Source organism: Ananas comosus, linkage group 6, assembly GCF_001540865.1.
Source record: "Ananas comosus cultivar F153 linkage group 6, ASM154086v1, whole genome shotgun sequence".
NCBI classification, from domain to species: Eukaryota; Viridiplantae; Streptophyta; class Magnoliopsida; order Poales; family Bromeliaceae; genus Ananas; species Ananas comosus.
Window position 1 is genome coordinate 1,254,328 of NC_033626.1, and position 24,030 is coordinate 1,278,357.

General features: G+C 34.7%; 2 protein-coding genes across 4 annotated transcripts; one reads left to right on the forward strand and one right to left on the reverse strand.

The window, feature by feature from the left end:
- Nucleotides 874-4,951, reverse strand: LOC109711658. Of its 2 annotated transcripts, none has more exons than XM_020234806.1 (2): nt 3,546-4,951; nt 874-1,191 (listed from the first exon to the last, which is right to left on the reverse strand). In XM_020234806.1, exons 1-2 carry the CDS (start codon nt 4,880-4,882, stop codon nt 924-926), a joined length of 1,605 nt encoding a protein of 534 aa, XP_020090395.1. In that variant the 5' UTR covers nt 4,883-4,951; the 3' UTR covers nt 874-923. The 2 variants fall into 2 exon arrangements, with proteins under 2 accessions (XP_020090395.1, XP_020090396.1); XM_020234807.1 differs by having other exon boundaries at nt 1,054-1,191; nt 3,521-4,951.
- Nucleotides 11,757-22,726, forward strand: LOC109711656 (histone-lysine N-methyltransferase EZ1). 2 transcript variants are annotated; one of them, XM_020234804.1, is made up of 16 exons: nt 11,757-12,018; nt 12,430-12,531; nt 12,646-12,974; nt 15,046-15,207; nt 16,263-16,347; nt 16,526-16,675; nt 16,790-16,837; nt 16,915-16,980; nt 17,104-17,831; nt 19,114-19,249; nt 19,340-19,560; nt 20,363-20,494; nt 20,872-20,962; nt 21,606-21,653; nt 21,724-21,852; nt 22,185-22,726. In XM_020234804.1, the coding sequence occupies exons 1-16, from the start codon at nt 11,935-11,937 to the stop codon at nt 22,449-22,451; spliced, it is 2,778 nt and encodes a 925-aa protein (XP_020090393.1). In that variant the 5' UTR covers nt 11,757-11,934; the 3' UTR covers nt 22,452-22,726. The 2 variants fall into 2 exon arrangements, with proteins under 2 accessions (XP_020090393.1, XP_020090394.1); XM_020234805.1 differs by having other exon boundaries at nt 17,143-17,831.

Consider the following 24,030-nt stretch of genomic DNA (forward strand, 5'->3'; position numbering starts at 1 on the left):
GTTTAGAATTTCGGATTTATTTTTAGATGTTTCAACCCAATAGATCAATAAATATATGGATCCAAACCCATTAGAGCATATAGGTCTAAATCCAAACCCGTTAGGATAGATATGAAGAAGGTGCGCTCAAGTTAGGATAGAAATGAAGAAGACGCGCTCAAACTTGATAGATATGGAGAAGGTGTGCCTTGAGCGCACCTTGCGCCTAGCTCTAGGCACACGCCTCGGCAACATTGCTCACCTAGGGGCTACCTAGGCGCTGGGCAATGAGCCTAACGCCTAGGCGCGTGCCTAAGGCGCGCTTTTTTGAACACCGCCGCGTACTAGCAGCGCCTAACACGTGTCAAAAGAGGGTGTTAAGAATTGCCGTATATTGGATACAAAATGGATTCTTAATCTGAATATATTACGAAGGATATCTCTACCTATAAGCTGAAGCTTTTGTGCTGGTTCACAAAAACAAAACTTACAGAAACAACTTCCTTTCTTATAGTAAAGGATAAAAGGCCATAATAGCTCCCATTTGAATGAAAGATGGAATAGAAATATGATAACTTGACGTAGATGCCCGAGGATAGGATAATATACTTTCACATTTTGTATCTAAATTGGGTGGGTAGATACAAAAGGAGAGAGAACCTGAGGGGTAAATATTTTATATGACTCAAATGGGAGACTATAGGTAAACCCCTTAAACAGCTAATTTATAATTTCCTACTTCTCTAAAAGGAGCCAGTGAGCATCCCACTGAATAAATGCTACCTATAAAATCCTTTGACAAACATTTAATTGATCTTAGAATAGTATTCAAAAGAAAAAATTAGAGAAACAGTATATTACCATCTACAATTTGACTTTTGTCTACATGCTAACTGAAAGCAAGTGAAAGTTTTCTTCATAATACAAATAAATATGCACAAAGTTTACAGACACATTAGGAAAAAAAAAAAAACAGATATATAGAAGCAACATAGTCTAAATATATGAAATGCAGTGTGCATAAAATTCTTACAGAGTAGCTTAATGAGCACGTGAAGCGAGTCAGACGATCTGATTGCATCAACAATGAGCTCGTTGTAATTTCGCAGGATGGAAAGAATATTATCTTGATGAGCACGCAAAACAGAACTAGGCAATCGGGTAAAGGTGCCGAGAGAAAAGAGCCTCCCTTTAAGAAAAGATAAGAAGGTCCTGCAATAAAGCAAACAAGGAGCATAAAAAACAATAGGTTTTTGTTTTACTAATTATTAGAAGCCTTAAAAACAATAGTTTATTGTTAATCTGCTAAATTTATTGGATCGTCATTAGCTATAAGTATTTTCTTGCTCAGTATAAAGAAGTTCTATACTTTATATTGGGCTAAAATAGGTAATCATTTAGAATGCAAATGAGTCCCATCTAAAATCAAATAGTATAATAATGTCAGCTATTTCGGTGATCCTAATTCTCTCTTCTTTTATGCTATAAATTGTATGCATCATAGAACTTTTCATACTCTACTATATGCCATATGACTTGTATCTGCAGAACAAAATGTAATTAGCTATTTTTATCATCCAAAGATAACAAGCATTGCTGATCCATGCACTTAATACTGTTGTCACATGGAAGAGCATTTCCTAGACCTTTTTTTGTTCGAAAAAATTATGAGGGTGCATTATCCTTTGGAGCAACAGTATCAGCAATTCAGTATGTTTGCAAACATTCTACAAAATCAACATTCCTCCCAAAAGATGTTTACAGGGTAAAATGTGCAACTGTGAAAAACTTAATCTCCAAATGTAAGTCTAGTTTGAGAAGACAAATTTCCAATGAAGGCCTATCAAATCAATGGTAAGAAAATAAAAAATAGAGTAGCCCACAGCCCTATCGCATTAGGGGAGGGAGATGAGCTTTAACCTTCAGTAATTATAGGAACTTGTTATTCAAAACATTTGCAATTTCATAGACTTGGCAAATGTATTTGAGCATGAGATATAACCCAAGCCTTTTCTTAATGGATTAGATAGGCAGAACTAGATTTATGAAGGATTCACAAAAAGTCGGCAACTACCACTCAAAATTGAGATGCGACGCACTGTCCAAACTACCATCATATTGGAGGATACTATATCAAACAAAATCTGAAAAGATTTTACTTCCTTACAATTAAATAATACATATGATAACTATTCTTAACATATTACAACATCTCTAGTAAATGCGAAAAATTGGATTTAAAAATGCAATGACATGTAGCCTTTGGTATGCTGTGTTTATGGGATGAAACATATTCTAGAAAGCTGACCTTGTGATATAGTTATGACTAAAGATGGTGTTCTCAAAATGCATCAGTTCAAGTAGCAATCTGAAAACGAAAAAGCAGGAGTTTGATTGGAGTGACTATGACAGATATTTGAAGGGGTAAAATCACATCAAATACCCCTTCTAAAATGCCCAACCAAAGGCAATATAGGTGGATATTTAAAGTTTTACCTTCATATAATAGCTAAACAACAGGTAAATTTCCGTTCTAGCTGTTATCTCTAATTTTACTCGCTCTATAAATTTTCAAGATATAATATACACTTAGTATTAAATCATACTTAAGTTCAATTAAAAAAATATACATATCAGATATCTAATTCGTATTTGCATCTAAATAGAACAAGCATGTTTTGAAACTCTATAATCCTCTGGACACCCACATCATTATAACTATGATAGACAGATAAGTCCGTATAGGTATGCATAAGCAGCTGCCAGAACTGTATATGACCCATCTTCACCTTTATAATAGGGAGGATATACATGCCACGTTACTTACATATGTCAACTAATTAAGTAGAGTGTCCAGATGCAAATGCCACTCTAACTATCAAGAAGTAAAAACATCATATTTCTAGTACAAAGGACCATCAACCGCTGATTATAATACTTTCTTTTTATCATGATAAATAGATTTAAGTTATTTAACAAAGGCTACTGCCTCTACTAGCTGCAGTAAGAAGTTGATAACGAAAAACAAAAGCGCTGATAGTGAAAAGGTAGTCGATTCATCAGATTCTTATACAGAGGACAAACAGAGGCTAATATTTCCTTTAGATAGCAAAAGAAGTTCGTAAAACATAAAATTATGAAGAAATGTTAAAAGATCTGCAAATTGTTGGCGAGCCCAAAATCCTTACAGTTGAAACGATTGGAGACGTATAAAAGTAACATCCCAAAGATGGCAAACACACTAGACTTAAAACAGCTAGAATCAGTATAAAGTCAATATCTGAGAAATGCTAGTCAGAAGCAATAAAACTAGCAAATCACGTGATGATATCTCTTCGATTCCGACCAATTCTAAACTATCCAGAGCAGGCAAGGGCATGCAATGTTGTCCAAACAGATGAGTTCCTAACGAATAGAAGTAAACTCGTAATTTTCAAGCATCATCTGAATAACTCCAAGCATGCTAAGTACTAAGAACGAATATTCGAGTCATCAAGAAGAGTTCATTCATCGATCTTCCTTGTATTTCCCTAACAGTTACCTATGAGAATGTTGATCAAATATACCCGTCATCGTCGTCGTCGTCCTCGTCCTCGTCCTCACTGTGCCACAGCAAATCCTTTCCAGGCTCCGACCGCCCAAACGTCCGGTAAAACTCATCTTCATCCAAACCATCCACCAGTTCCTCCTCAGAAAATGCCGAGATTCCACTTCCGCCGAACCCAGAACCCCTCGCCACAATCCCATCCACCACACCATCCAAATCCAAATCCGAATCCAATTCAATCGCATCGTTGCCGCCATCTTTGTAGAAACTTAGATTGGAATACAATCCTTGATCCAATTCCCCAAATTCTCCATTTGTTCGCCGCCGCCCAGACCGCAGAGCATCCTCGCCGATATCCCCGCTCTCCACCCGCGCCCACGGCAGCCAAATATCCGCCGCCCGTCCGAGAGCCCTGCGCCCGTCCCCGATCACCACCGTCCGCAATTCGGCCTCCTTCGCCTTCCGCAGCATCTCGGCGAAGCCAGAGTCGTCGGAGACGAGCACCAGCCAGTCGACGCCGCGGGCCATGGAGTGCTGCATCTGGCGCTTGAGCGCGGCGTCGGCGGCCTGGGGCTTGTCCTCGACGGTGCGGACGGCGACGCCGGCGCGGCGGAGCTCGGCGGCGAGGCCGTAGCCGGAGCGCGGGGTGAGGAGCTGGCGCGCGGCGTCGTCGTACTTGGAGTCGGGGGAGAGGAAGCGGGCGCGGAAGCGGGCGCGCTTCTTCTTGCTCTTGAGGGAGCGGAGGCGGGCGAGCTTCTTGAGGCGCTCGCGCTCGTGGAGCTGGCGGAAGTGGCGCTTGAGGTCGAGGCGGGTGGGGCAGCGGCGGCCGCAGACGGCGCAGAGGTAGGGTTCCGGGGGCGGGTCGGGGGCGCGGCGCTCGAGGAGGTCGAGGCGGCGCCGGTCGCGGCGCTGGGCGAGGACCCAGGAGGGGAGGTGGGAGAAGGCGTGGCGGTTGGCGTAGGCGGAGACGGCGAGGACGCGGCCGAGGAGGGAGGCGGCGGAGCGGAGCGCGGAGGCGGCGGCGTAGGGGTCGCCCCGCGGGGGCTTGTTGTCCAGGTCCCACAGCACCACCACGCTCGGCGCCCGCGCCGACCACACCCCGTCCCCGCCCCGCACCATCTCCACCTCCGCCGCCGCCGCCGCCGCCGCCGCCGTCGTCGAGGTGGAGGAGTCGCCGGAGGCGGCGGCGGCGGCGGCGGCGGCGAGGGAGCGGTGGGTGAGGGAGGAGAGGAGGCGGCGGCGGTGGGGGAGGGGGAGGGGGCGAGGAGAGAAGGGGAGGGAATGGGGATGATAATAGGGTTTGGAAGGGAGGAGGAGGTGGAGGTGGAGGAAGGTGAGGGAAGGGGTCGTCGCCATGAGTGGCGAGCTCGTCGTCTTATCCCGCGGTTGTGGGGTTTTAGGGGTGTTTGCTTTTTCGAAAAATAAGCCGTGACACTGAAAAAATATATTCTGTACATTTGATTTCTGGCTAAATTACCAAAATACCTTCTTATAAAATATATACTAGTAAAATACCTATACTGTGGATATAAAAATAATTTTATAATAAATTTTAATTTTTTTAATATTTTTATATAGTCTTATAAGTCTAATTATTAATTAAAAAATATATATAAATGATTTAATAGTTAAATCTATTTAAATAAAAGTCATTAAAATTTGTATACGCGCAAAGTAAATTTATACAACAATTTATTTTATAAAAATTTATATGAAAAGAATTTTAGATAAATCTATCACAATAATTTAAAAAAAAATCAATAAATAAAATGAAAATAAAATTGTAGAAGAAATTGTTTAATAAAATTAATTTTATATATATATATATATATATATATATATATATGCACATATACACTATATTTCTAAAATTTTAGTCTTGAAATTTAAATTCTGTATTTTTTTATACAGAGATATTTTACGTAATTTAAATTGCATCTATCAGGTTATATTTTATTATGCGATTTATTATGCGTATTATTAATAAATTAATTAAATATAATATATTTAATTAATTATTAATAAAATTAATTAATTAATTTCGTGGAGTTTAGAAATTTAAAATTTTAAATTTTGAAGTTTAAAATTTGAAAATAAATATTATAAGTTAAAATTAAAATTTAGAATGTAAAATATAAAATATAAAATCTGAAATTTAAAACTTTAAAATTTAAATATATCAAAATTTTAAATTTGATATCAAAATTTAAAATTTTATATTATATATATATTATATTTTATATATATTATTATTATATATATAGAGGGAGAGAGAGAGTAAAGGAGGGTTTGGGGGGGGACACGTGTCACCTTTTGGTCCTCTAAATCCTCCTTTAATGTAGAAAGAAAGAAAGAATATATATATATATATATATATATATATATTAAGAAAGTAGTGAAAGTGGCGAAGAGTTTGATGGCTAATATCCGAGAACCAAAAAAAAAAAATGTCTTTCTATTTTTTTAAATCTATATTTTATCTCTTTAAAATTTAAAAAATATTTTTAAAAAATATGGTATTAATAAAAACGGCAGAATGATCAAATTATCCTTACTTTTTTCTATAAATTTTTTTTAATATATTTTTATTATTTTGAATGATATTTTTGATGTAAATTATAAGAAATTGACGAAATAGTATTAGAACTCTGACGAAGAGAGACTAAATACAATAATTTGAAATATTGAGGGATAAAATAGGTATTTGAAAGTTATGGAGAAAAAATTAAAAAATATATATTTATAAGGAGGTTTTTTTTGTAATTTAGTCAAAAAAGTAATTTTTTTGCATTTTTTTTTTCAAATTTTATAAAGAACAAAGTGTTTTTATTTTTCAGACTTTTTTATTAGTCTTGTTGCATAAAAAATTTACTAGATTTATATCTTTATAAAAAAGGACCATAATTTTAGAATTTTCATATTATGACCAAATTATCTCCCTTATTATTTCTCTCTTCCTTTCACCGTATTAATTTCTATATTTTTTGAAATACAATTGACAAATAAAATTATCTATATTTTTTTCAAAAGACGAAAATTTATATCATAGAGAAAAATAAAAAAATAATAATCACTATAAAAGAGTACAATCCAAATGTAATCGTGCAACCTTACAGGAATAGTGTAGCACAAATAATACATCATATTTTTATTTTATTTTATTTTATTTTTTTTCTTCATCATCTTCTTTCTTTTCTTTTTTTTCTCCGTACTTCTTCTCGTCTTGCGATCTGGTCTACCTTGACGAGACAACCGTCATCACTATCGCCTTTTGCATGCTCTAAAGTCGATGGCCTCGGCCTCGGATGAATCACAGTCATACAAAAGTCTAAGGTGTAAGATATACAACTCTATAAAAAGTGTGCATATGACATTTTCTTTTCTATAAAGAGTTGTTTGAATAGATTTTGTAAAATTACAAAATACAACAAAATAATTTTATTTTTATATTATATTAGCGTAAAATAGAATATAGCTCAAAACTATTAAATTTTGAAGTAAGAACTATCTGATCAATTCATCTGCCTTTCTCTAACACTCTCTCTTTCCACAAAAATAAATTTTTTTTAAAAAAAATCCTAAATCACTTAGTGTAATATAAACAACTTGAATATAATTTTTTTGTCATGCAAAATAATATTATTTTAAATAAATAGTTTATTATTAAAAAAATTAAATTAAATTTCAAAGTTTCCAAATAAAATTAGAACAATGCCACTTTTATACTCGTATGGTAAATATAAATTTTACACGTCACTCATTCAAGGACTCTTTGGGCGTGTTTGGTTCGAAGTTGGAGTCGGAATCGGAATCGGAATCAAAATAAGCTGGAATCGGAATCGGAATGACTCATTACCTAATTCTGTTTGATTCATCACCTGAATCAGAATCGGAATAAATCATTCCCATTGTCGGTGTTTGGTTCAGGTGGATATAAAAAACATAATCAAATTAATATACTAACATTATCTTCATAATATATTAATTTAAATTCAAATTAAATATTAAATATTAAAATTTACATCAAAATTTTGAAATAATGTCTAAATTTTAAATCTATTTTTTTAAAAAAAAATTAAACTTTGAAGTTGAGTGGATNCAAAATATAAAACTAAATTTCGATTTATTCAAATTCAAACTTAAAATTACAATTTAAATTTTAATTTTTATCCATAAATTTAATTTAAGTTTTAATTAAAATTTGAATAAAACTTTATATAAATTAAAATTTAATTTAAATTCAAATTCATAAGTTAGATTCGAAATACTTGATTAAATTTTAAATTTTAATTTAAGTTCAAATTAAAATATAAAATTATATATTTAATTTTTAAATTTTAACTCATATTTTAATTAAAAAAGTTAAAAAAAATAAATTTAATCCGAATAAATATCCATTCCGTTCGGATTCAACTTCCAATCCGGCATCCTAGGCCGGATTGAAAAATGAGGTGATTGGGGGATTCCCATTCTACTCGAAAATGGGAATCGGAATGGGACTCCCGCGTACCAAACACCCACAAACGGATTCACCCATTCCGATTCCGATTTCAGGTGAAAAAGAAGCGAACCAAACACGCCCTTTATCTCTTACTTGTCTCATTATTTTTTGTGTAGATCCTATACTCTCATCTTAGGGTACACAAAATTTTAAATAATTTTCAATATACAAAAAGAATCGATGTAATAAGTAGGAAATGATGAACATTGAACAAAAAGGATATAAAATATACACGCCATTTTGGGTGTACAACATTGCTCCTTTTTTTTCTTTGAAAAAATTTTCTTGTACATCTCAAAAAAAGTAGTGTAAATCTTATCTCCCTTATCTTAAAGTTAACAAAAATCCAAAATGGTTACAATAAAAAAAAAAGTTTATGTGATAAGTTTATGTGAATGAATAAGATATAAAATGCACACTTTAATTTGTAATAATTTTTATCTCAAACCTTCTAAGTTATTATAATTAACTTTTATAACCTAATTTAATTTATTAAATATTGATACATAGCTGATGTGGAAATATGGACTTTTTTCGAAAATAATCCTGTAAAATTTCGTATTTGCGAAACTAACCCTGTAAAATTTTTATTTGTGAAACTAACCCTCCTCTCGCCACGTGGGCGACACGTCAGGGATTCCTCAAAAAGACGGTGAATCGTTCACCGTCTTTGATATTTGTTGTGAAGGCGGTGAATGGTTCACCGTCTTCATAAGACGGTGAACCATTCACTGTTTTTAGTACAAATCCCTACACTGCGCAAATCTTTTCAAGTCCATAATATGGTGTCCTTGATAAGACGGTAAATCGTTCCCCGTCTTCTCGAGGGCACAGAAAAGGCGGACTTGAGAGGGCGGAAAGGGAAAAAGGCGGAAAAGAGAATTTTGCACTAAAGGCGGTGAATGGTTTACCGTCTTTTAAAGACGGTGAACCATTCACCGCTTTTAAACAAAAATTACAAAGACGGTGAATGATTCACCGACTTTTTGAGGAATCCCCGACGTGGCGCCCACGTGGCGAAAGGAGGGTTAGTTTTACAAATAAAAATTTCACGGGGTTAGTTTGGCAAATACGAACTTTCACAGGGTTATTTTCAAAAAAAGTCCTGGAAATAATATGTCATCTTAATAATTGCTACATCATCAATATTAATATTTAGTCAATTAAATTGGATTATGAGATTTGATTGTAATAATTAAAAAAGTTCGAGCGAGAAATTGCTATAAATTAAAATTTTAGTTTGATGACCAAAAGTGTTTTAAATTGGTGAGAAGTTTAGAAAAGTTTTGTCCGCCTTTATCAATTTATTGTACAAAGAATGCTACTGCATATTTGCCCAATCTTTCAATAGTTCGATATTACTATCTAACTTTTCAATTTGTTTGATTTGAGTTTGTCAATGATACTTTAATTTTATTTATCTTTTTTAATTTAGTTAGTATATTTTATTGATCAATTCAAATTAAATAAATTGAAGGGTGGTTAATTTTATATAGGTCCCTGCAAAAGGTATCAAATAGCAAATATATCTTTAAAAAAAAAATTTAACTTATCATATTTATCCCTTCAAAAATTCTCTGATTTATAAAAATATCTTTCCAAAAATTCTAGTTCATTTAAACCAAACGCGCTAATGCGGCATCAGTAGTAATCTTACGCTGAAATTCAAGCTACCTGGATATGTCGAGATACTTTGTAATATTACATAACTCGAACCAAACGGGCCCTAAGGGTAAAAAGATTATTTTACTGCTTAGCTAATTGTAATTAGTTTTTTCAACTCATGGTTACCTAAATTTTAGTAAAAAAATGATATATTTACAGATGAAAAATAAATTTGATAACTTAAATTTTGTGAGAGGTGTATATAATTATTTTTAAACTAAAAAATTTAATAGTAAAATTAAAATTTTAAACGATTGTACGGACAATGCGTTTTTACCAAATAAATTCCGGCACTAGCTGTCCAAAACGGTTGTTGGGGGCTGACAGAGAAAACCCCCACACACGCGGCGGCCACGTGTCAGCCACTGCACTGACGTTACACGAGGCGTTACGTGTCCCGTCCCACCCCCTCTCTCTCTCTCTCTTTTTGGAAAAACTTCAGAAACCCCGTGTGGTTTCGTAGTTTCTGACTTTACCTCCTGTGGTTTAAAATAGATAAAACTTCAAAAACCCCCTGTAGTTTCCTAGTTTCTCACTTTGTGCCCCTGTGATTTCTTCTTTCTCTTTTTCTTATCAATTTTATTATTTTATTTTTTTTAAATCAGGGATAAAGTTAAAATTAAAGGGTACTAAAATGAATATTTGATAAATTTAGATGAGTATCTGAAGTTTTTTTTATATAATTTAATGAAATATTAACAAAAAAGCTATCAAAAAGATAAAAACGAAACCACATGGGGGCAATTTGATACATTTTAAACCACGGGGGGGCAAAGTGAGAAACTAAGAAACCGCAGGGGGGATTTTTGAAGTTTTCCCTTTAAAATATATCAAATTGCCCCACTGTGGTTTCGTTTTTATCTTTTCGGTAGCTTTTTCGTTAATATTTAATTAAATTATATATAAAAACTTCAGATACCAATCTAGATTTATCAAATATTCACTTTAGTACCCTTTAATTTTAACTTTATAACTGATTTAAGAAAAAAAAAAAGAAATTGATAAGAAAAAGAGAAAAAAGAAACCACATGTGGGCAAATTAATATATTTTAAACCACAGGAGGGCAAAGTGAGAAACTACGAAACCACAAGGGGAGTTTGAAGTTTTTCCTTTTTTTTTAGGGTGTTTTTGTTTTTAGACCCTCAAATTTTTTTTTTTTTACAAATATCCTCATAAAACTTATGTTTACAAAATTGACCCTATTCCAGTCACGCAAGCACCACGAAATCACCATATGAACGTAAATAAAAAGTTGAATATGGTGAATCATTTGTCGTGTTTGGATATAGTGCATGCTTCATTATGTTCAACTTAACTTTTACAAAGTTTAAAATAATAAATACGATGAATGTAAAAAAAAACACGATTTAAATAAAATGTGAAAATAAAATGATGAATTATTCACCGTTTCCAAACACAATGATTGGTTCATTATGTTCAACTTAACCAATCACATTCACATTGCGCTGGCGTGACGCTTGTGTGACGGAAATAATATCAATTTTGTAAAAATTGTGAAAGTTTTTTGAGGAAACTAAAAGCAAAAAATCCTTTTTTTGTGGGTAAACTTCAAATGCTATCCCTGTGGTTTCGCACTTTCTCACTTTAGCACTATATGGTTTAAAATAAATCAATTTAGTATTATGTGATTTTATTTTTCTCTTTTCGTCGGCTTCTCCTTTAACATTTCTTTAAATTATATATAAAAAACTTTAGACACTCCACATAGGTTTATGGAATATTCACTTTAGTACCTTTTAGTTTTAACTTTGCCACTCATTTAACAAAAAAAAAAAGTAAAAAAATAATAAAAAAAGAAAAATAAAACCATAGTGTAATAAATCGATACACTTTAAATCACAGAGTACCAAAGTAAGAATATGTGAAACTACAAGGGAGGTATTTGATTTTTTTTTTTTTTTTTTTTTTTTTTTTTTTTTTTTTTTTTTTGGACCACTACCTCAACCCTATTCTCCTACAACTCCTACTCTATACGTTACCTCCCTACAATTTTCAAATTATAAAACCACTTAAAAAAAATTGAGTCGTTGTTGTTGGGCGCCTCCTCCTCCCCCCACACCCCCAATTTCTCTTTTTATTTTCCCCCCTTCTTGTTTTATTTTATTTTTTTTTAATTTACCTCCTCCTCCAACTCATCGTCGTCGGCGTCGTCGGTCCCGGAGGCGAGGCGAATTAGGGTTCCGGCGAGGGGGGACGGCGGCGCCGCCGAGCGCCGCCGCAATGGCGTCCAAGGCCTCGTCGGCGTCGGCGTCGGAGTCGGCGTCGGGGAGCAAGTCGAATCCCTCCGCCGGGCTCCTCCTCCAGGTTCGCTTCGATGCGGATCTCTCGTGCTAGTGTTTGGCGGATGCTTCGGTTTTTTTTTTTTTTTAAGGTTTAATCGTAAGGAATCGGGGTAAGATCGGTGGTTTGGAGCAATGTGGGTGAGGAGATGCGGTGTTCGTCGCGATTTTGTCGAGAATTGGACATTGGTGTATTATGTGCCTCTTTTCTCACATTGGATCGCTCTAATAGGTGTATTGGCTCTTAATTTAGCAATTACTAGTTCCTTTTGTGCAAATAATGCTCTAATTTTTTATTTTTAATTTGTTTAGGGTAATTTGAGAAAAATTTGCTATGAGGAACTACATGTCATGAGATTAGTTTATCGTTGGAATAATTGTTATATAGTTTATTGGTAATAATATAATACCTTAGGTTGTTCGAAATGCATCACAGGTTGCTGGGGACAAAGAAGGGAGTGATCTGGAACAAAATGCTTTATCTATAATTGACACCATGAAGAAGCAAGTTATTGCCGACCGGTACACTTATATTAAGGTACCACGAACAATTATGCTCTTTCTCGCAGTTGTTACTATTTGTTCCGCGCATCTGAGTGCTTATAAGTTTACTGCAGCAATTGAAATAACATATTTCTGTTTTTTGTTTCAGAAAAAGATTGAAGAGAACAAGCAGAAACTCAGTACCTTTACACAACATACTTACAATTTGTCACAAACCAGGAGAAATAATACTGTAAATAGTACTGACATAGATGTAAACTTGTTAACAAGAAGGCAAGACGACGCGCTGTGTACTCTGAATAGTCTCGAACTATCTGCCGGGGAGAAAGATAGCACTAGTTGCCAAGAAGAAAGTTCGTATACCTCGTCAGTTGTTCTTTTGGGCGGCAATGTCGGAGGAAAGAATGCGATTCGACCGATTAAATTGCTAGAAGTGGCAAAACTTCCTCCGTACACCACATGGATTTTTTTGGATAGGTAGGGCATATATTCAAATACGAATTTTTAGGGTAAATGACACAACTAGTCCCTAAAATTTCTGCCAAGTTTTCTCTTTTCTGTTTGGTCCTCGAACTTCAAATTTGATGTTAGTGGTCTCTGGACTCTTAAAAGAGTTTTACTTTAGTCCTTATACATATTTATTATTAGAAAAGGAGGTTACTTCAGTCTTTCTTCATATTTATTATTAGAGGGCAATTTGTGCATCTCTACATCTTTGGGTTATATTATTTTCTCTACATAAAAATTGGACTGTTAAATTGAAAGTATGGGATGCATGAAGAATCGATGAATTCATGGTATACGGACATGAAGATGGATTAGGCACAAGTAACAACTTTTACTCTAAGGTAGGACTAAAATGAAACAAACATGAAACACTGTTGACAGTTTTAGGGACTAAAGTGACACCTTATATGGTCTCAAATATTGGATTTGGTAGTTCGAGGACATAAATGAAACTCGACTTAAAAGTTCTGGGACTACTAATGCAATTTACCCGAAATTTCTAAGTTGTTCAAAATAGACGCATGCTTTTTGTCTATTCAGATGCTCAATCTGGATGTGGGTGCTATATAAACATGTTGGTTCGTATTCCATCTTCACATAGTTTCTTTTGATTTTTGCAACGATATAAAATATTCATGTTCAACCATGGATTTATCTTTTGGTTTGCCATTGTCCTTTTCATTTGTTAAAATTGTTCATCAGTGTCAATTTTCTTTTGCTGTGTAAGTTTCTGCATAAACTTTGTCTAGAAATTACACCAATTCTATTGCTTTTGCCTCCTATGTGCTTACCTGTTACTTGATAATTGCCATTGAAGTAAGCGTTGCTTGAATTGTATGTTTGTGCATTTTCTTTATCAATTGACTGATTTTCAGACTTATTAGTAGCTTCTAGTTTGACCTTTAGTATCCAAACTGCGTTTAATTACATGGCTGCGCTAGGATATAAATGCACACAGCGCAGAAAGAAGTAATTAATATGTGCTTAGATTTTTTTATGCCAACTTGCTAAGGAAAAGACACAGCCGACCTAATTTCTTCTTCTGGGTGGTTACTGTAGGATAAACAGACATAAGTTATTAATGAAGTCTTTGCTATATAAACCATATGACAACTTAATAAGCTAGTCTTTGGAAATGGAGCTTTTTCTTTTTTTTGTTAGGGGGATTTAGTGCACTGTGTCACCGACGAAATATTGGTCTAACCCTATCCCTAGCTGAAGCCTATTGGACTTCATATTGTTCTTTCTTTAATTGGCGCCAATTAAAGCGGAGATCTCTAGCCTTAACTTTCTTTTAAGTGAGGCTTCAAATTCTTCTAGAGAAGGACAATTGACCACTATTATCAGGGACATGTTTTGTGCATACTTTTGTTGCTTGGTTGGGATCCAAATTATTATCAGCCAAAGCTCGATAAGTTACTGAAATCTTCTATACTAAGAATCCTTTTGATGAGTAGTTGAAAGGGAAGTAGATTGAGTTCTATTCTAGTTGTCAATTTATGTCATGGACTTCCAATATATAAAAGGGTTCTTTATCCCAAGCTGGAATAACTCATTTTCTCTCTGGTTTCCTCTTCCTTGATCTTCTGTCTGACTCTTGTCCTCTTTCTTCTAGGAGATTCAGTCTCTTCATTGTCCCAAATCCTTAGTATGATTAAGTCAAAGGTCATGGCCTGAAACCTCACACTTAGCTACAAAACCTTATTGCCTAACCAATCATAATGCAGAGCTTTAACCTAGACTATCAACTTCTCTTGTTGGGTGAATGTGGGGCCTGACATTGTAGAGAAGAGAATTTACTTATTTCTTGTTCTTATTCATGTACTTTTAGTTGGCTAAGGTATATCAGAATTAGTGAGATATTGATTTGCTAATGCATCTGAGAATGCATTTAGTTTCTACATTTCGTAATTTTCATTTTAATTGCTGGATCTGTGGATTTTTTTGTGTCATATTCTCGAAGTTGTTGCTGTTAGCATTTCGGCTTACATTTTTGACTTTCAGTTTTACTGCAACTAATATTGCACAAAATGACTTCCAGAAATCAAAGAATGACTGAGGACCAATCTGTTGTTGGCCGTAGGAGAATCTACTACGATCCAAATTGTGGTGAAGCTTTAATTTGCAGCGATAGTGAGGATGACGTAGTTGATGATGAAGAAGAAAAGAAAGAGTATAGAGATTCTGATGACTATATTATCCGGTTTGTGGACTTTTACATGTTATTGATATCAGGACTTTGCTTTTCCTAGTATATCCTTTTTGCATGTGTTTTTTGGACTTTTTGATATCAGTGGCTAAATTTTTTTAGTAATATTACAGAGTAGTGTTATGAGTAAAAGAACTATAGATTGAATACTTTTCGTTGCTTTGCAATCGAGTAATTAACATTCAACATGATTGGTTAGTGCTCTTGTATTTTATATTTCTCAATGTATACACACATCTATGTAAAAGATAAGTTTATAACAATATTAAATAATAGACATCTATTTCTTTCCTCGACTGAAATTCGTAATACACTACGGTCATCAATAATCGGCCATCTTTCAAATAACCCTTTCAGATATTCTTCTTCTTCGGGGCCTGATGCTTTCAAACTAGTCTTTTTGAAGATCCTGGGACTAAATTTCTCTGATTAGTTAATTTGTTACATTTCTCTGATTAGTTAATTTGTTACATTTCTCTGATTAGTTAATATGTTTTCCTCATAAATGGTTATTGACTTGGCAATCACACCAGCTTTATGTTTCAAAAGCTACCTCGCGGAAGAGCTGCTTTCCAAATGGAATATAGTTGAATTTTTAGTTTCTTCACTGACAAAATAAGCTGAAAACATGCGTGGACTTTAGTGTCTTAACTGAACTTTTCTGACATCCACAACTTCACATAAGCAGAGCATGGCCTTTAAGGAGAAGGAGAACTTAATATCTGATGATCTGAAAACCAAAAAACCAAACACACCGGAATATTCATTTCTTTTTTAAGTTGCAAATTTAGTCCCTGAAGGTTAACCTTCATTTTAATTTCATCCTCACAGTTTCATGCATAACTATTTAGTTCCTGAAATTTGTTATGCGTAACAATTAAGTCCAACTGTCTGAAAAAGGCGCACCATGTAAACAGCATCATTATATTTTTGCTTAGTCAAAATAGCAAGTGAGGACTAAATTGATATTGATTGATTGTTCTCATATTTTGTTCTTCATTCTTTGGTGTGTCTTGAAATAAGATGCAATTTTTACCATCTTGCTGTAGGATGACCATTCAAGAAAGTGGATTGTCTGATACTGTGCTGGATTTATTGGCTAAGTGCTTTGAGAGGACTCCTGATGAAATAAAGGCAAGTTTTTGTGTGCGAAATGTGAATTTTGTGTCAACTGTCTGTATCACGCCGAGTTAATTTCTCTTCCTTAAGTGTGATGAGATTCAAAGTTTTCCGAAACTTGGTTCGGCTGTTTCCCATTCGCCTTGTGGTGACATTGACAGACGTATGAAACAACATGGAACATCTTATACAGGCAAGATATGAGATCTTACTAAAAGAGAAAGCTGAGAAATGTGTTAAAAAAGAAGCTGAAGTTGATAAAAAAGCTGGCGAAGCATTTCTTGAGAAGGACTTGGATGCAGCACTGGATTCTTTTGATAACCTTTTCTGTCGGCGATGTTTGGTAAGCACGATTTGTATTCATATATGCAGCAATCACTTTCTGGTCTCCTAAAATCTTCGTGTTTTTTTGATTTCTCAAGTAAAGCCCAATGTTCTTCCTTGCTGATTTTTACAGGTCTTTGATTGTAGATTACATGGATGTTCCCAGGATTTAGTGTTTCCTGTAAGTTATTGAGCAGCAAGTTGATTGTACAACTTATTGCATTTGTTTGTTGAATTTTATTTTCCTTCTTTTTTCAGACAGAAAAACAACTACCTTGGCACAACTCAGATGAGGACGTACCATGTGGTGTTCATTGTTACAAGGTGGTTTGTATTTCATAATTGCATTTGATTATGTTGCTTATGGTTGACCTCAAGGAATGTCTAGAACCTCTCAACTCTCAGGAGTCCTAGGTTTTCCCTTGATGTTTCTTATGTTTATATCAGGCCTCCAAGTCTGAAAATGTTGGTGCAATGGATTCACAGGTGCCGCGTGCTTCTGAAGAGCCCACTAACTCATCTGATAGCACTAAAAACGAACAATCACCTAAAAAGAAAATGCAAAGCTCTTTGCTAGGAAGGAAATCAAAATCTCCACAAGGTGATTCTGCTTCTTCAAATGCAAGAGTCGCTTCAGAGAGCAGTGAGTCGGAAGTCCGTCCTTGTCAAGGTCTCAAATCTTCTCCACTTTCTCCATCAACCTCAAAAGGTAAGCTAGGTGGGAAAGGTGGAATACGAAAAAGAAGCAACAAAAGAATTGCAGAGAGGGTTCTTGTGTCCATGCGGAAAAGACAAAAGAAAATGGGAACATCAAACTCTGATTCGATTATTAGTGGCAGCTTTCAACCACGGGCTATGAAGCTTAGATCGGACACACGAGGTGGGAATAAAGATTCTAGTTCCTCCTCACAGCACAAAGTGCCGAGCACCAGGAGTTCTGGTCAAAAGGGTGCACCTCAGAAGGAAAATGGTAATTCCATATGTGAGGAAATTCAGAACGGTTTTGCTTGTGAAATGGTGAAAGAGTCTTCAGCTACTGATGATGATGAGAGTTCTCAAAAGGAGGAGTTTGTTGGTGAGAATACTTGCAAGCAAGAAGAAACTGGTTGCAATTCTTGGACTGTCATTGAGCAAGGACTTTTCCTAAAAGGTCTTGAGATGTTCGGAAAGAATAGGTTAGTATGTACTTTTGCTAAGATAATATTAAATATCCACACAGGTTCTTCATCTTTTAGTACTCTATCATATCTTTATACCGGTAAAAATATTTTAACCAGGAAAATGTGTACCTCATATTTATTTTTTTCTGTTTACTTTTATCTGCATATCTTTTTTGTGAAATGGATTCCTATTGCTGCGGAATACCTGTTTTTGCTATGTCCAATTTATTAGCTTTCAACCAATGACCCAAAATTGTTTGGTGTGCAGAAATTTGTTTTGCCACTCAAAGATAAATTGAACGACAATTGAAGTATGCAATATTGACATATTTATATTATATTGACATTTGTGTGCATGAATATTACTGCTGCTATTAGATGAGATCAAAAACATTTGTTTGCATGACTATTACTGCTGCTTTTAGATGAAATCAATAAGATTTTTTTTGTATGGTTACTATTGCTGCTCTTCGATGAAATCGATCTGTTTTGAATTAGAACTCCATGAGGTTTGACTCTCAGAAAGCAAGAAATTGGGGATTGGTTTGACTGATCAGTTGAAGTTTGTGCTGATTAGATGGAACCACGGAGTTGTGGGAACGGTAATAGCTGCAATTGAATTTCAATTGCCAAGATCACTTTGATATCTTTATTGACTTTGTGGCCTCCTACCATTCTCTATTTTGTTTTTTTAAAATGGAGTGAAAATATCTTACAAGGGTGTAACTGTAGTTTTGTGACAGTTCTGTCTTAATTTTTCATTTCACACCGAGAGCTCTATGGTTTATCTATGTTCTGTCAATTGTATTATGTCTTCCGTAGTTGATTCAAATAGTGGGATGATGGGATTGTAAGTTGATCATCAAATTAACCAAACCACCTTGTGTGTTTGCATGTACATGCATGTGGATCAAAGAACTGCTCTCTTTCTTGACCTTCTTTTCTCTTATCATTTTCAATTTTCCCTTTGTTCTATCTCGGACTTTCATGCTTATCCTGCTTTGTGGTTTAAGAACTAAACGTCTTGATTGATTATTTTGGATATTTAACTTGGCTGGCAATAACACATTTAGTCTTATCAATGGGTACCACTTGCGCCCTACGATGCTTGAACTAATTAACTCCAGTCGTTGTGTGTCTGTCCTTTTCATTGGAATTTAAAGAGTCAAAATTTGGGTCACTTGGTGGCCTTGCTAGGTTTTAGGTTGTGTGGCAAACGTTTTTGTGATTCATTTTGCTCTATTTGCAAGTCAAATTCTAACTTGCTTTGTATTCAAAATCTATTTTCTATGTGCAGTTGTCTGATTTCTCGAAACCTTTTGAGTGGAATGAAAACATGTTCTGAGGTTTTTCATTACATGAATTATATTGAGAGTAAAGGAGCGTGTGGAGTTCATAATGGTTCAAATTCTCTCGCCGAAGGACATGTAAAGGTTAGTACTAATGTATTATTTTTCACTACGTAAGCATACATTTCGGTCAGCAACTTATATTGGTAGTTCTTTCCATGCTGACACTCTCAGGGCAATGACTTGCGCACAAGATCAAGGTTCTTTAGAAGGCGAGGTAGAGTTCGTCGATTAAAGTATACCTGGAAATCTGCTGGATACCATTCCATAAGGAAAAGGATTACAGAGAGGAAGGATCAGCCTTGTCGCCAATATAATCCTTGTGGCTGTCAATCGGCTTGTGGAAAGCAATGCCCTTGCCTCTTGAATGGGACATGCTGTGAAAAATACTGTGGGTGAGTTTTTCTGTTTCTCATTTTCTTTGATGAATGTTATCTGATATTCATTGACTTATTATTATTATTTTTGAACATATAGCTGATTAATTGATGAAAGTTTCAGAAAAAAAAATCCATTTAAACTAGCCGTGTACTTCATTTTTTTTGTTTGCTTATATTGCATCATATTGGGAGGCTTTTCATCCATCCCCCACATGGTTTCTTTTTGTCAGTTGAAGTTAATGCTCTTGCTTTGTTACTTCATTACCGAGATTAGTTCGGGTGCATTGTTTTTTATGCCACTACTTGAAAACACCATTTCAGTTAAAAGTATCTGTTCTATATATTGAAAGTTAAAAATATAGATGCATTCATATACTGCATATTAGTTACATTATGGTTTTCTGACACCTTCTATAGATTTATCACTGTCTTGATTCTGATTGAGTTGTTCATTCTTTTAAAGAATGCTTTGGAAGGAGTGAAATATGAATAACCCTATTCTGAATTCCACTTAATGCGACATTGCTGTCCATAGTTGGCTGCCTAGATCAGTTGAGTGGATAAGTCCCCAAAAATTATAGAGGGGATAGTGTAAACTATGAAGCATTGTATTATGTTTACTTCGTACAAGATAATGGATTCATATTCTTTAAATTCCCTCACTTCATATAATTTAAGAGTTATTCTGATGGAAACTAGTCTGATCGACTTCTATTCTATGCTTATACTGTGAACTCTATTTGACTGCACTATTCCTTGTTTCTTCTGCTAGTTATGCTTGCCATATCGCTTACATCCTGTTCACTATCTTTATTAGGTGCCCCAAGATTTGCAAGAATCGCTTTCGAGGTTGCCATTGTGCCAAGAGTCAGTGTAGAAGCCGCCAATGCCCATGCTTTGCTGCCGACAGAGAATGCGATCCTGATGTGTGCAGAAACTGTTGGGTTGGGTATGTATATCAAGCCCAAGTTTGACTAGTTAAACCTTATGTTACTCTTGGTTTTATCTAATTTGGTAGATTATTCATTTTTCTTTGGTAAACTTGACATGCAAATCATGTAATGGGGGGATCGCCTAGTTTAGGCATATCTCGTGGCATGCTCCCAAATGTGAGCAATAAAAAAGAGCTGAAAACTGCACATAAAAAATTAAGAATAAATGTTTTATTACCAAATTGGTGATATGCAACAATAGGAAATTTAGTTGGATTACAGCAGCCGTTGGAAAATAATTGGAAAATTTTTGGACTCATGTATTGAAACCAACCTCTTGTTAGTTGTTTTCTGGTACTGTTGATATTATATGCTTTCTAATCTTTCTGTACAGTTGTGGTGATGGCACTTTGGGAGGCCCCAGTCAAAGAGGAGATAATTATGAATGCCGAAACATGAAGTTGCTTCTCAAACAACAGCAAAGGGTAAGAATAAACTACTGTGAATACTAGTTAATGCTTCACTTTCTATGATTTGAAGTATGTTTTCATTTAGCAAGCATCTTCTTATTTTAGTAGAGAGTCTAAGCGAGCCAATGAACAACAACATACACCCGGCCACCCCACAATCTTGTTTCTGTTTTTTTATTGGGCTGAATTTAGCTAGACAGATATAGACTTATTTACAGCAGTACCTAAGAAAATAGACACTGGAGTTTTCTCACAGTTTGTAATTCAATGCATGTTCTGATTTGAAAAATTCAATTTGCAATGTGATGTACATGACAAGGCCTCTGAATGAAAAATCTTAACTTCTGGAGCCATCGTGACGTAGTAGTCTCGACAAAAAGTGCCTTTTGTCATTCGATCATGTTATCATGTATTGCAATTATGAAAACATGGGAATGTGAGACATAGTAATGGAACTAATGATATAGGTAATCTCTTTGAATCTTTCTAGTGTCTCTCTCTTCATACCTTCTATCATATATTGCTAGTTCTTTTTGTGCCGTTGCGGCTATATTTCATTATGCAAATTGATATGAATAGCACATAATTTGAGACATTAATATCTCAAACTTGAAGTTTTCCAGATATTTATTGGTTATAGGTTTGCTGCCTTTTGCAGGTTCTACTTGGAAGATCCGATGTTTCTGGCTGGGGAGCATTCCTTAAGGTTTGTACTTCCACTTTGCTCGTTTTCCCTTTTATCTCATCTCATTGTCTTATCTTTGTGGCAATTTCAGAATAGCGTGGGTAAACATGAATATCTTGGTGAGTACACCGGAGAACTGATATCTCATAGAGAAGCAGATAAACGCGGAAAGATCTACGACCGCGAGAACTCATCATTTCTCTTCAACCTAAATGACCAGGCATGCACCCTTTCCTATTTGATTGAATTTATGTGCGCCTACAAATGAATCGTTTACATATATACCTGCCGGCAAAATCTGAATTTTCATACTTGTCCTTGAAAAAACTTAAATATTCTTATATATACATCCTTGTATTTACGGACATCATTCTCTAATTGGTCAATTCACCTACTTGGTGTTTTTTTCTATGACACTGCTATGAAAATTCCGATTTTAAACAGGTTATTATTTGGATGATTTGCAGGGACATAAATATATAAAAGCCTCTTACTTTTCAAGTCGTACTATTAATTACTCTAGCAGTTAACTATTTAACACTTGCTGTGCAGTTTGTTCTTGATGCGTACCGTAAGGGCGATAAACTGAAATTTGCGAACCACTCCCCTGACCCAAACTGCTATGCTAAAGTCATAATGGTAGCAGGAGATCACAGGGTCGGCATATTCGCGAAAGAGAGGATCAGTGCAGGGGAGGAGCTGTTTTACGACTACCGCTACGATCCGGACCATGCCCCTGCATGGGCTCGAAAGCCCGAAGCAGGCGGCTCCAAGGACGACACACATCATTCCAGCGGAAGGGCGAAAAAACTTGCCTGAATAGTTAGGACTATGAGCCTTCATTTTTTTTTGCTTGGGGTCTAATTTTACCGCAAAATCATTGATTTTAAAGAGTAGAATCTGGGGCATTCCCATTCATCTTTAGGCTCATTCATCTTTCAGCATCTTAACTCTTATTATGAACTTGTACATTTCCTAACCTCCTTTTCCATATCAAGTCCCTGATTTTGAATTGTATTAACTTTTATAACAAAGTTTCTTGCTGATGTTCGAAACTTCAATACATGCATTAGCATGCAAAAAATTTGAATGTGTTTTGCAGGAGGCCTTTGTTTGCGGAGCCTTGTGCACGGACGGGCCGGCGATGAATATTTTGTTCAGTATATTCTCTTAATTTACTTAATAGGGGCAATTATTTATATACTCCTGAAAAATTTTCGACATTCTGATTTATCCTTCTTAGAAGGCTAATATTAAAAATATCTTTTTTACGTTCCAACATATTCAAATATGCTTCTAGAGTAAACTTTATTATTTCTATGAAATTATTATTTTGCTCTTTTAAATATATCTTTCTACTATCACCGATTTTTTTTATTTGCCCTTAAGTTAGGAGCACAAAAAGTATTTTGCTTTTTAGTTTTTTCAAACATCCTATTTTTGAAATTTTGAGAGATATATGGGCAATTAGAAAATAGAATAAAACATTTTCTTAAACTAAAAAACGAAAGAGTTTGTAGAACTATAAATATTAAAACATGTTATTGTATCAAATGGATGTTTTATTAAATAGAATAAGATTTTCGCTTTTTTTTTTATGAAACGCTTTTTTTTTTTGCTTTTTTTTTAATGAAAATAGAATAAAACATTTTCTTAAACTAAAAAACGAAAGAGTTTGTAGAACTATAAATATTAAAACATGTTATTGTATCAAATGGATGTTTTATTAAATAGAATAAGATTTTCGCTTTTTTTTTTATGAAACGCTTTTTTTTTTTGCTTTTTTTTTAATGAAAATAGAATAAAACATTTTCTTAAACTAAAAAACGAAAGAGTTTGTAGAACTATAAATATTAAAACATGTTATTGTATCAAATGGATGTTTTATTAAATAGAATAAGATTTTCGCTTTTTTTTTTATGAAACGCTTTTTTTTTTTGCTTTTTTTTTAATGAAAATAGAATAAAACATTTTCTTAAACTAAAAAACGAAAGAGTTTGTAGAACTATAAATATTAAAACATGTTATTGTATCAAATGGATGTTTTATTAAATAGAATAAGATTTTTTTATTAAATTTTAAATTTGTCTTTAATTGAAAATTATAAACTATTGTGAGGAGTAGTTAGTTTACATGTTCGAATAATTCCTNTTTTTTTTTTTTTGTTCTTTGCTTTTTCTTTTTTCTTTTGTTTTGGCTGTATTGAGATGTTACCACTCCTCACCTCATCGACACCTCATCGAGGTATATAACAAGCTAACAAATTATGGAAAAGTAGGAAAAAAAAAAAAAATCCATCCATCGCTATACCCCAAGTATAAAAATTTTTGGTTTAAAAAACTAAAAGGAAAAGGCAATTATCATGTAAGGCCTAAGGATTGTGCTATGTCCAATGTAA